This window comes from Ilyonectria robusta (assembly GCF_021365365.1).
Source record: "Ilyonectria robusta strain PMI_751 chromosome Unknown BGZ61scaffold_28, whole genome shotgun sequence".
Taxonomy (NCBI): Eukaryota; Fungi; Ascomycota; class Sordariomycetes; order Hypocreales; family Nectriaceae; genus Ilyonectria; species Ilyonectria robusta.
In genome coordinates this window covers 484,445-496,868 of record NW_025764462.1, presented here as the reverse complement: position 1 = coordinate 496,868, position 12,424 = coordinate 484,445, and the positions used below count along the sequence as shown (strand labels likewise).

Sequence of the window (12,424 nt, the reverse complement as noted above, 5' to 3'; positions counted from 1 at the left end):
GGTCGAGAGACGGTTGGTTAGACTAGGTACCCTATAGGGTAATCCCAAGATGGTGGGACGGGTTTTCATAAAGCCGGTTCATGTGGCAGGGCGGAGTTTTGCGAAAAGTCCGATCGTCATCTACTCACCGAATCAGGCACACGGTTCAGTCGTGTGGCTTTCAGCTTTGCCTGCTCTCAATTTATGACATCACAAGACCTGTAGGTCTCTCGTTATCTTCTGGACTAACTGACGCTTAATTATCCAAACAGCCCTGAGCACTTCAAAGGGCGATCAGGGCCCTCAAAATGTCCAGAGAAACTGGACGGGCATTCAGCAGAGAACAAGACCTCATTTGACAGCGTTGCATTGGCACGGCCCCATTTACTCTCTCCTCAAACCAGGCCGATCACGAATAGATAATAAGAAAATTGAGACTGAAATAAATACTACGAACATTCTCCATTCACTACAACAAGTGCATTCATAAAATATCAACTTATTAGACAGTCAGAAAAGCGAGAACAAGTCCTTGATTAGCGAAGGATTGTCGGGCGCAATCCAGGCATAATAGGCATCACCAGTACAAACTCAGTCCGACAAGGGAAACTAAAATATCACGACTTCAATTCCGGCTGTCTTACCTGAGCACCCTAGGGAAGTCAGGGCTAAGGCTCATGGAGAATCTTCTTCAAGCGATGGTCCTTTCTAGACCCCGCCGAGAATATTATCAACACCAGGCGGTTTTGGTCAATACACTAACTCGGCGAAGGGAACCCCGGAGCATTTTCTATGGTGGCCGAAAAGCTCGGATGGAGCGACAAGATACGCCTATGACGCTCTATGGTGGAGTTAGGGACTGATTGATGTCTACCAATGGGTAATCATACTTCTTGCCCTTGGGGTTTGTCACCACATACCCTGATATTCTCACGTCCTCAAGATATAGTCTCAGCCTTAGATAGTCTTCTTTCATGCCAAGCTCTAACTAGATCCACCCCATTAAATGTGCGACAGGAGGGTTTTTGACAAGAAGGTCGCTTTTGACAAGAGCCCGAAGAACGCTCATGAACGGGTCCTGAATACAATCACCATCTATAGCCGAAGTAAGATGAAATTCGCACCCTTCTCTTTTTGCCCAAGCTCGAGCGTCCTCGATGGAGCGGTCAAGTGGATCGAAAAGGCGATCTTTTTTCGTGATTGCAATTGCGATTGGGGATTTCTTCCCTTGACCGGGGACCTCCCTTTTGTTGGAAATCTTCTTGTGAAACTTCTGGATTGCTCTCAGATCAGCACCCTGTGCGGGACAAGTAATGATGAATCCGTGGGCTTCTAGGATAGCTTCATCAACTAGGTACTCATAACAGTCTATGCCTGCCGTGTCCACAATCTCTACTTGGTACTGACGATCGTCAACGAAGAGTTTGATGATATGGCGATCCTCAATCGTTGCGTTTGGTGACGGGGAATAACCATTGCCACAGATCTGCCAGGTCTATCAGTATTAATTCTTGTAGTAGTAAGACCAGATGTAATAATATACCCTATCAACTAGCGCCGACTTTCCGGAGACAGGTTCTCCCACAACTGCAATTATGATTTTGTCTCGGCATTCCAAAGATGCGGGGTAAGCCAACGGCGTTCTGGGTATTACCCGATACCAGGCGTCGTTTGGAATATCTGATAGCTTTAGTGGTAATCGAATGAACGAGATGACAGAGACATCATTCAAACTTAAGCCTGAGAACATTGACCAAGCTCTGCTCTGGAGTCTAGAACTCGTCATGGAGAGATCCATGGTATTTGCTCGGACTCTTCCGTATACCCAGGTGGAGTCTAAGATGATTGAAAACGACCGTCGTGGAGGAGGACTTGAAGTGAGAGAGGGGAGTGAGGTTGGAGTGGAAGCTTCAGACATTGAAGTAGCCGAGTATTGCCCAGTTCCTGAATTCGGGGAGTCTGAACCCGGGTCGCTGGAAGGATGTTCGGGTTCTCTGCTCTTTCTTGTGCTCAAAGGATGCATGATGGGAGGACGAAGGGCTGTGCGAATGGCTCGAGGTGTCGTTGGTGATGTCGGTGATCGAATCGATGACATATCGTCATGAAACTTCACGGATCCTGCCATCGTCTGAATATCGTCTCCAATCTGATTCATGAGGAATCTTATCTCTCGATTCTCGTCCATCAGCCTCTCCATTTGCCCCTTCAACGCTTGATGCGACATCTGGGCCTCAAAATCTGATTCACTAGAGGGCTAGTTGTCAGTAACATGCTGGATAGGAGATCAACAATATGCTTCCGTCCATAAGCAGATGCTAAAAAAGAAGACTCGGAAAATTGACTTCGTGACATGGTAACCTCAGGACGCACCTCTGAAGAATATTGAGGATTAGGACAAGGGATGCCTTATTCTCAGAAAGTCTCTTCACTAATCGAGTAGCCTTGTCTTCTTGGAGGGCCCATCGAATCCGTTTCCAGGCAGAGCTTTGCATCATAGATATTTCAGGCCAGTTGCTTAGGAACATCTCCAAGTCTGTGAAGGTCATGACGGCCTGGCTCACGCAGATTACTAGGTGATCCAACTGCACCATGGCTTTGCGTCTGGGAGGAATCCGTTGAAAGGTGTCAATGAGTCCCGACACGGACGTGAGCGCCAGGCGCATCTCGGCTACGGCGTGGAGAATCTCTTGCGTCGATTTTGGAGCCCTTTCAACCCTGTCGGCAAAGTTGCTGAGTGTTGTGTATACGGCAGTGGAGAGAGTGATGAGACCCGCGATTGAGGCTGATAAACTCAGTGGATCCGACATTGCTAACTGAGGAACTAAAGTTCGTTCTACTTCGTTGTTAGTGTTGCGCTTCAAGGATGATGTTGGCAAGAGACATGTATCTCAGCTCAATCGTTTGAAGTCGAGCTGAAATGCATGTCTGCCTTGCCTCGCACACTTCTCTGCAAAAGTGAGGCTGACGAGGCAGGCCTGCCAAGCGGGCTTGCTGACATGCAGCCCAAGTACAGCCACCTAACGGAATTGGACAAATCAGCAACACGATTGACTGGAAGAATCCGCCTTTTATCAGCCCGCATTAGCCATTTCAAGAGGTTACGGGTCTGCCTTGAGTAATTTCCAATAGTCCATCACAAATCTCTATTAATTATACCCTGATACTCATATAATGCAATTTATGCAAGAGTCTAAGTTCGTAGGACGCCAAGAGGCCTCCAAGCCTCCATCCTTGACAGAATGTACCATCTCATATGTAAAATAACTGGATGTCTACTGGATAATTCTAAATACATCTATATGCTGTCTTTATTGCTCGGCCACTATCTCTTCTGGCACTATGTGTAGCACTAAATATTTATATCTAGTGTTTGTAAATACTGCATGGCTTTGATCTATCTCATGAGATTCAGCATGGCTAAAAATTGTATCAGTAAAAATAACTAAGCGTTCAGCGTGTTTTGAACCGTTTAACTACTCACATAGACATTTCTCAGTTCTGTCCATGCCGTAGTCTCGTTTGTTTAGATGAACCGCCCACCATGATGTTAAGATGCATTTCAACAGAGCGTAGTGTGCTTGTAGCAGACTGATTGAGGAAGAACACACATCATTTCAAAAATTCTAAAGTGAACCGATTACTCAAATCCTTTTGCTCCTTTTATCGATCCAATGTCGACTGCGATCTACAGCTCAACAGCCCAGTTCAAACCACTTGCCCGCCTTCTCGGCAGACACTTTCGGTAGACATTACACGACAACCCGTGTGGTTTCGCTGCCGATGGTCGAAATCTCGGCCGAACCCTCCATATTGCAACTTCACCGTTCATCACATCGACCACTAACACAACAAGGCGCCCGAGTACCGAGTGGATTCTCGGGCCATGCTGACCGGATGTCGGCGAACGATGCCGAGGGGAACCTGGTGTAGTTCGTTATTTAGCTTGAATTGGCACGTCTGATCCTGGGGAAGGTTTAATTATGGTTAAGATCGGCATAGACCCTTGTTTAGTCGCTAACCCATCGTACTCAAGTTGTTGCTTAATGGCTCGACGAGGCGTGATAGCACACCTTGATGATGCCATCCGAAGACCCTAGTCAAAACTAGAAATCCTCCTCTAAACGAGATAGAATGAGTTGTTTCGCAAAAAATTGCAGTAGCTAAATTTGGTGAAGTCCGATGATCGTCCCCCGAGAACCGATGCCAACCCCGCAAATAGGATGCAAACTTAACATCGCGAGGGTATTATGTGGAGTAGCTCAATGACTTTATAAAGTGATGTAGGCGGCAAGGTTCCTGGGATAATCGGTTCAGGGGCAATGTCTGAGCATTTACAGTTGCTGTTATGGCGTCACTCTTAACCCTCTCCCTGGCCATCCTGGCCCTCACTGGAACCGCTCTGGGTGGCAAGCACCCGAAGAAGCGCCATAATGTTGTGCTCATCATGTCTGACGACCAGGACCGTCAACTCGGGTCTCTCAACTACATGCCGGCCTTGCAGAGAGACATGATTGCCAAAGGTGTCGAGTTCTCCAACCATTTTGCCACTGTCAGCAACTGTTGCCCATCACGGGCCAGCTTGCTGAGAGGCCAAGCTGCTCACTCGACTAACATTACCCACGTCCGGCCTCCTGGGTGAGTTATGTTCGATGTTTGGCTTGGTATTTTGCAGAAATGCTGAAAATTCTGTGCTTCGCATCCAGTGGTAATTACGACAAGTGGCGCCTTGCTGGGGAGGATCTCAATTACCTCCCTCACTGGATCAAAGAGGCTGGATACAGGGCAGAATGTGAGATTCATGTCTCTGAGACATGACATTGGGCAGTAACTGACGTGTACCGACGGATAGATGTTGGCAAGTTCCTCAACGGTTACAGCACGGCCAATTACCACATTGCCCCCAAGGGCTGGGACCATGTCGACAGTCTGGTAGGTCAAGGATATTTCGATTCCCTTCCTTTGCCAAGTCTAATGGGTTTATCAGTTGGAACCGTACATCAATGACTACAACAATGTCGTAATGTCTCGAAATGGAGAGCGACCGGTCCAATACCGGGGATTCCACTCCACAGATGTCATCCGGATCAAGGCGTACGCAACACTTACCACCTCGCCCTTGTATTTGTACCTAACTGACGAAACTCCAGACTTGATCGCTTGCAACACCTTCTGTCCGAGGGAGGCCCTTTCTTTTTAGCTATCACGCCTTACGCACCTCACGTGGCGGGCCAAAAGCCCCCAACTCCCCAAGCCCGCCATGAAGACCTATTCCCAGATCTCAAGACACCTCGATTTGCCAATTGGAACCCTCCGGATGATATCCAAAATGGGAAGAGCGTCTTTTTGAAAGACATGGAGAGGATGAACAGCTCAACCATCAAATTTGCTGATAATCTCTTCCGCCGGCGTATTCAGTCTATTCAGGGAGTGGATGAGATCATTGAAGATGTGGTAAAGATGCTCAAAGCCAAAGGAGAGTTGGATAACACATTCAGTACGTCACATGCAAGACATCATCACGCATTTCCTTGCTAACGCATTCGATCAGTCATCTTCACCGCCGATAACGGCTATCACATTGGCGCTCATCGACTTCCTGGCGGCAAGGCTTTACCCTATGTTCAAGATGCCAACCTTCCGCTGGTTGTACGTGGACCAGGAATGCCCCACAATGTCAAGTCAAAAGCCGCCAGCGCCCATCTGGACTTTGCTCCCACCTTCTTGGAGATAATGGGGCTGGACGAAGACAAGTGGCCTGAGCTTCTAGATGGACGGAGTCTTCTAAAGGAATGGCAAGATCCTGTACCATCGGTCAAGCCGCCCGTTGGTAGTGCCAAGGAAATACTTAACATTGAGTTCTGGGGTGACAAGATCATTGAGATACCCGGCTTCGAGGGTGTGCTCTTGGCTAACAATAGCTACAAATCACTACGCATTGTGTCGGAAGAGTCATCTTGGATGTTTGTGTCGTGGTGCACCAACGAGATAGAGCTCTACAACACGAAGGTATGTCTTTTTGCTTAATGTCTTTATTCATGTTGATAGGAGAACTCATACTAACGTACATACAGAATGACCCATGGGAAATCAAAAACCTCGCTCGCGGTGCTATCAAGCCCGAGTACCGACGGCTACTCGACAGACTCAATGCCATCCTTTTGGTGACAAAGTCATGTCAAGGCAATAGCTGTCGCGATCCATGGTCTGTCCTGCAACCTCCCAATGCCTCCTCCGCCAAACCTATTGGGTCCCTCACGACCGCCATGAACCCAAAGTACGACAAGTTCTTCTCAAGCCTTCCCAAGGTCCACTTCAACGAGTGCATGAAGTATCAGAGTGAGGACAATGAGAAACCTTTCTATCCTCCAGGAGCTGAAAATGGACTGGGGAAGGCCTTCCGTCTTGCCACTGATAATTGGGTAACATCCACCTTCAGTGCCGCATCAGTCGCGCCCAACGCGGTGCCGGCTGGTGGAGCTGAGCAGCGGCATGCGACCCTGAAGCAGTTGATGGTAGATACACACATGTTGTCCGATGCAGAGCTGGGCAATGTGATACCTCGAGAGTGACAGCTCTTGGAGGAGATATTCACACCGCCCTACGGAGCATAGTTATGTGATCCGGTCTTCTACGAACCCAAGATCGTCTGGCAGGTACTTCGCAGGTTAGCGCTGGAGGCGTTCTTGTGGATTGGCGAGAACTCACGGATGAAGTGGGTGGGCCTGGATATTGATATGAATGACTTGGTCGGGATCGGGTTCGTCAAGGAGATATGATCGCGGCTGGCTTTCCTAGATCTAGCCGTCTTAAAAGAAAAGAGGTGGAGGACGGGGGTTGATTTGAATGAGTCGCGCCCAAATTTCACTCGTCAGCGGGAGAGGATAGAGCGCAGGACAGCAAGGAGAGGGTAAGGGTTAAAATAAGCAAGAGTCCCATCCGATTCCTCCTAAGTGTCCCGGGGTATGTAACCTAAGATCCAAACACTTTAATGCACTGCAAGGCAACAATCTAATGCTGGAATTGTAGCATTGTGCGCCAGGCAGTAATACTCCTTGAGGGCTTCCTTTTAAAAGTTTTATGTCGACGGCGAATCATAAATTGTCTCTGAAGTTTCTTTTCAAAGACTTCGAACGCATTCCGGGCGATATCATTTAATTTGTCATGGTAAGCGTCATAATCAACCTGGACAGGAAGAGGCTGGTCTTTCGAAGAAACAGTTTCGAAGATTTGATCAAGTGGATCAATGATAATCTTTTGGAGTTGTTGATTCAGCCGCCTAAATCCTTGGACGACAATAATGCGGTCAACATCGACTACCCGCAGAAGGTAGTCATCAGTACGTAAATCAAGAGAACGACGGGACTGCAACGGGATCAAGTGGACTTAACATACCGCCGCCTGAATTTGTTTCCATCACACATGCCAGGATGCCGTCGTGAATGTCCTTGAGCTGATCGTAAAAGTTTCCGGCTGGGTCATCTAGCTTCGTGTCCCACAAACCGAAGCGTCGGCCGAGGCGCTCATTTTCGATCTCCTGCACGAGATCCCAGGTGTATCTGAGCATCGCCAGGAAGCGGTCATCATCGAAAGACTTTGGAGGGTCGTACTGAAGAGAGTGCCCATAGCGACCAGATCCATGGCGTTGCATGGTAGCCTGAGATGGGGAACGGGAATCTGCTTCGCCCTGACGACGTAAGCAAATACCCAGAGCCTCATCGCGGGATCAGGCGGGCAGCATCATCGGCAGTTACGGCCTCCGCTGGCTGCGGAGGGCAGTGGCGGCTTACTGACACTATTCATGTGTGCCATTGCTTGAAGTGATTGGAGGGAGCGGCATCAAGATTCAATAGTCCCATGCAGGCGACGCAGCGAGCTAACTTTGTAAGGACACCGAAAAATCGCGCAAATGTCGATAGTTGAAACTCCTACAGCAGGTAAAAGCAGCTAAGTTAAGTATAATAACAGGGCACACGCCATTAGCGCCATGATAATCCTCCCTGTAGATAACGTTCCTGACCCGTGAACCTCACCATCATTCCTCTCCACTGCCTTTCGATCAGCGCACGGTGAGAGATATAATTCAACCTTGAGAATAATTCATCACTGGTAACAGACATATTACGCGTCTCTGTGTTATTCTTATCCTAATTAGAACAATGTCGACGGGTAACGATATGGAAAGTTTGAATAGCCAGCCTTCTGGAAGGAATAGCATCTTCAAAGATCCGACGGCTGGGCAGGACAATCCAACCGAGGCAGAGCAGCTCTATCACTACACCGTTGACGCGGTCCAGAAACGGGGGAACGCCTTCTTTCTCGAGCATGAATTCCTGCACCGCCTTAATCTGGTGGCAATTGAGAACAATCTTGCGAAATGCGAAGCAAAAATACACGAAGACAAAAGGTCATCGCCAGAGAACCTTGACCAACTCAGCCAGTTGCTAAATCGCTACAGTACGTCAGAATTAGGGTTCTGTAGAGGACAACCCCTTGGCCTTGTCGTTAGTCTTGGATATTGCTGACTATTGATTTTGGTGCAAACAGCGACCGCAATTCGAGACTACGAGTACATGAGGCAAATGAGGTTATGCAACGAAACAGAAAGGTACAAATGCCTCTTGATGCGAGATCAGTATTTCCCTGAGCTTGCAGGCCTCGGCGGCAAACACCAGGTGTCTCCGCATTTCCGCGAGATCCGGAGAGAGTCGCGGACCGCGGCGCTGGATCCTATCCGCGACTTTCTCAGACGCAGGTTGCCTCATTTCCTCTCATATAGCGAAGCAGAAAAGAAACGGCGCCGAGATGAGTACATCGCACGCAAGCCGCCAGAGGGCGTGTCACCGCTTGTTGATCGCATCGCTCGCTTCTTCGTGGCCTTTGTTAGCGGTGCCGCGCTGGTCGTCCCAATGGTTATCATGTCGTTCCAGCCGTCACAAACCAAGAGCGTCATCACCGTATCTGTCGCTGTACTGCTGTTCTCGGTGTGCATGTCGCTTGTCATGCGGGCGTCTAACACGGAGACGCTGGTCTCGACGGCGACCTACGCGGCCGTGCTGGTGGTGTTTGTGGGAGCAAGCGGTAGCCCGCCGGCATAATCATTATTACCTAGGTATGAAAAGGCGTTTTGTTTGTGTTAGTATTCCTCAACAAGGTCCTGGTAATGCCTCACTGAATTCCACTGGTATGATCTCCCTGTTCGACCTCAGATACAACGTGATTAATCAAGCTTCCAAGTTCTCGCGGACTGTCAGGAACCCATGTGAGACACGCAGCTAACTCTGTTTCTACACTCCAACCTGCCACTCTTTCTCCTCCCCCTGGCCATCCAACCACGGCAAACACGCATCCCATAAAGCCCTTAGCTCCCCCTCGCCCACATTGATTAACTTATTCCACAACACCTTGTCAACCCTCTCAATCCAGGCAAAAAGCGAGACGACCAAGAAATCCGCATTCCCAGGATTCTCCCCTTCAAAGAACACACCCTGCTTTTCCTCTCTCCCCTTCAAAACCCTAACCAAACCTTCCAACTCCTTCAACGCTGCCGCTTCCATTTCTTTCACTTTCTCCTCGTCTTGCGGACGAATCTCATGGAACGGTTTTCCGAATATTTCCGACCGACTCCTCACGAAATAGGCCCTCCCTCTCTCGTCAAGGATTTCTGGGCACTTCGAAACTCCCAACAGGTAGATGTGTGAGGCGACGTTGTTTAAAATCTCAGACACAGCAATGGCGAGTGCGTAGCTTGCGTCCCCGTGAGGAAACAGGGGCGGAGAAGGGAAGGTCTTGTCGAGGTGGAGAGCGATTTGGAGTGAGTCGGTGAGGGTGCCGGAGGAATTCACCGTAATAGACGGTTTGTGGTTGATGGTCGGTAGGGTATAGGGGAATCCGGTTTCATTTGCGGGGACAGAAAGGGATTTCAGAAGCGGAGCGATGTCTGGGTACGAGATGAAGGATTGGGTGTAGGGGATACGCTTGTAGTTGAGGATCAAACGAATGGGAGGGGTATTGGGGGACCAGGATTTCGAAGGACCTGGCGCAGATTCGTAAGTAGATGCAAAGATACAAAGCGGACGGCCACGATAAGCCAGCAGATACCTTCAAGCGAGGAGAGGACGTCAAAGAAGTGAACAGGTTCGGAGTTCGCCATTTTGATGGGCATATAAAACAGAGCTTCGACGTATCTGTGGGTTACAACTGACGATGAAAACTGATAATCGATGCTGTTGATACTTCGAAACTCAGAAGGAAGGCTACAGTGAAATGATTTTAAACTACAGACCATATGAAAGCAGAGGTGCTTCGGACATGCATTTGTCAGTCAAAGGCAAGCGAGTCTTACAAATCGTGTTTCATTAGCCTCGGGCCCAAAGAATAAACTTTTGGGGTCGCCGACTGGGAAGAAGTTAACCACACCACCAGGCAGGGGTTCACCGCTGCTGATAATGACCCCGGCATTTGGCATACCCAATCACGAGATCCTCCAACAGCTGCACAATTTTACTTTAGTGTGAAACATCTTTGCGAAGTGCCTTTTGCTCGGCTCCTAAACGAATTTGCGGTAGTTGATAACGGGGTTAACATGTGGCTTAAGGTCTGAGGCCGAGAGCATCAAGTCATCCAATTCATTCAAGCTGCGCCCTCTAATCAAGGCCAATGACGCCGAATAAAATTTACGATGAAGGAACATTAGCTTGAATTGCTGCGAACCTTGGGCACTGCATGCGGTTTTTGGACTAGGCGTATATACTGCTCGAGGGTCGCTTTTGAGGCCCACCAGTCCATATATTGAGCTCCTCTTTTGCCTCGCTAGGTTCGCGGTTCAGCTAGACTTATGACTTGATTTTATAGATGAAATGTAAGACATGACAGCTTGAGTAAGAAAAGTATTCTAGCTTTCTTCAATATCATCAGATAGATAAAAGCCATATAGTATTTTCACACAATAGAGACAAACGTTTAGTGCTACACCTAGACCAGAAGAGACAGTAGCTGAAAAATAAAGTACAACTTTAGTAAAACAGGTAGCTTCACCATATCAACCATCAGAAATCCGACTCCTCACTTCTTCGGAGTTACTGCTGGGTCTGCGCACGGTACTTGAACAATGCGATGTTCAATCCCCTTTTCCGTCGTCTCAATTACCAGTGCGCTCAGCTCCTTGCCATACACGCAGGCGGAGTCCAGCCCAATTGTGTATTTGCCCAGCTGCAGACCACGCTTCGCATCATGCCCAAACACAACTGTCGTTGGCATTTCACCCGCTCCGAGATTTTCTAGTGAGCGATCCCACGCAGCTGCCCAGCCTTCGTCTCCGTCCGCTTCTGCCGGCACGATAGTATCGCCAGACATGTCGAGGCTACGCATGTGCATGATGGCGTGTGGGTTCTGCTCTTCAAGAGGGATACCGGGAACCAGGCCTGCGTGGACGACGACGATGTTGCCAAGCGATGACTGCGGACGTGGGGCCAACTTTATGCGTAGGATCAAAGGTAGAGAGGCGAGCCAGTCGATTTGGTGGTTGGAGAGGGTAGCTGCTGTGATGGTAGACGTCGACGGGGGCTTCACCCCAGCATCCGGTTTGCCGTCCTCTTGAGGTTTCTCGGACGGCTTTTCGAGATCGATAACTGAGCTCGAGCTTGGAGTTGAGGGGCTTCTTGAGGCAGTTCCAGCCGATGCTGAGTCAAGTTTCGCTGCCTGGATGGCCGAAGCAGCGACGAGAACTGCGTTATCATGGTTGCCTCTGACGGCGCTGGCACCCAGTTTGACGGCCAGGTCGATGACACCAGGACTGTCGGGACCTTTATTAACCAGGTCTCCCACCAGGATGAGATGATCGCCCTTGGCCCTATCGAAGCCAACTTTATCCAACAGCACTTCTAAAGATCTCCTTGCTCCATGGACGTCACCGACAATCACCAGCCGTCTTGACGCCGGCCCAGGCCTTGAAGGCGAATCGTGAGGTTGCGGGATGAGATCATCAGGCAATTCGGCAATAAATGTCGTGATGGGACTCACTTTATCAGGAATCTTTACAGAGTTCATTGCCATTGTGTATGTCTGACGGATTACCTGGCGATATGCATGCCCCTGCAAAGGTATTTAAACAATAAAGACAACGACAAAATTTCTTTGTGGCAAAAGAAGCGGGGTTGGATGCCTGCAGTGGGGTGTGGCTGAGTAAGTCAGAAGACAAGACAAAGCGAAGTGTAACTAGTCTGCGTCATCAAATCTGCCTCGGGCATGCCGTGTCGTGACAGGATAGTTCCAGCTACGACGAAGCAAGGCCAGGTTTAAATTTCAGAATTAACATGGATAAGGCAGCTGCGTAGATGTCCGCGAAGCACAGAACTAAGGTTGTTCCGCGGAGGAAGAGAACAAGCACCAGGCTGGCGACATCGCTCAATTACAACCCAGACGTATAAGTCAGATGATAGTGGCAATT

The 12,424-nt window shown here is 49.1% G+C and overlaps 6 protein-coding genes across 6 annotated transcripts; 2 read left to right on the top strand and 4 right to left on the bottom strand.

The window, feature by feature from the left end:
• Positions 1-967: 967 nt before the first annotated feature.
• Positions 968-2,786, bottom strand: BGZ61DRAFT_484172 (P-loop containing nucleoside triphosphate hydrolase protein; the record flags this gene model as incomplete). Its single annotated transcript, XM_046249575.1, has 3 exons — positions 968-1,465; positions 1,523-2,225; positions 2,350-2,786. 3 exons carry the CDS (start codon positions 2,784-2,786, stop codon positions 968-970), a joined length of 1,638 nt encoding a protein of 545 aa, XP_046097795.1.
• A 1,538-nt stretch (positions 2,787-4,324) lies between these two features.
• Positions 4,325-6,548, top strand: BGZ61DRAFT_430801 (arylsulfatase; the record flags this gene model as incomplete). The annotated part of the gene is made up of 7 exons (XM_046243827.1): positions 4,325-4,614; positions 4,683-4,768; positions 4,829-4,908; positions 4,964-5,070; positions 5,127-5,473; positions 5,528-5,985; positions 6,051-6,548. 7 exons carry the CDS (start codon positions 4,325-4,327, stop codon positions 6,546-6,548), a joined length of 1,866 nt encoding a protein of 621 aa, XP_046097794.1.
• Positions 6,549-6,957: 409 nt separating this feature from the next.
• Positions 6,958-7,627, bottom strand: BGZ61DRAFT_522458 (uncharacterized protein; the record flags this gene model as incomplete). The annotated part of the gene is made up of 2 exons (XM_046252549.1): positions 6,958-7,292; positions 7,372-7,627. 2 exons carry the CDS (start codon positions 7,625-7,627, stop codon positions 6,988-6,990), a joined length of 561 nt encoding a protein of 186 aa, XP_046097793.1. The 3' UTR covers positions 6,958-6,987.
• Positions 7,628-8,153: 526 nt separating this feature from the next.
• Positions 8,154-9,074, top strand: BGZ61DRAFT_365596 (uncharacterized protein; the record flags this gene model as incomplete). The annotated part of the gene is made up of 2 exons (XM_046241625.1): positions 8,154-8,433; positions 8,524-9,074. 2 exons carry the CDS (start codon positions 8,154-8,156, stop codon positions 9,072-9,074), a joined length of 831 nt encoding a protein of 276 aa, XP_046097792.1.
• Positions 9,075-9,263: 189 nt separating this feature from the next.
• BGZ61DRAFT_365858 (uncharacterized protein) lies at positions 9,264-10,129 on the bottom strand (the record flags this gene model as incomplete). Its single annotated transcript, XM_046241639.1, has 2 exons — positions 9,264-10,012; positions 10,078-10,129. 2 exons carry the CDS (start codon positions 10,127-10,129, stop codon positions 9,264-9,266), a joined length of 801 nt encoding a protein of 266 aa, XP_046097791.1.
• A 702-nt stretch (positions 10,130-10,831) lies between these two features.
• BGZ61DRAFT_461778 (Metallo-dependent phosphatase-like protein) lies at positions 10,832-12,087 on the bottom strand. The gene has a single exon (XM_046247212.1). It carries the CDS (start codon positions 12,028-12,030, stop codon positions 11,041-11,043), a length of 990 nt encoding a protein of 329 aa, XP_046097790.1. The 5' UTR covers positions 12,031-12,087; the 3' UTR covers positions 10,832-11,040.
• Between the last annotated feature and the right edge of the window lie 337 nt (positions 12,088-12,424).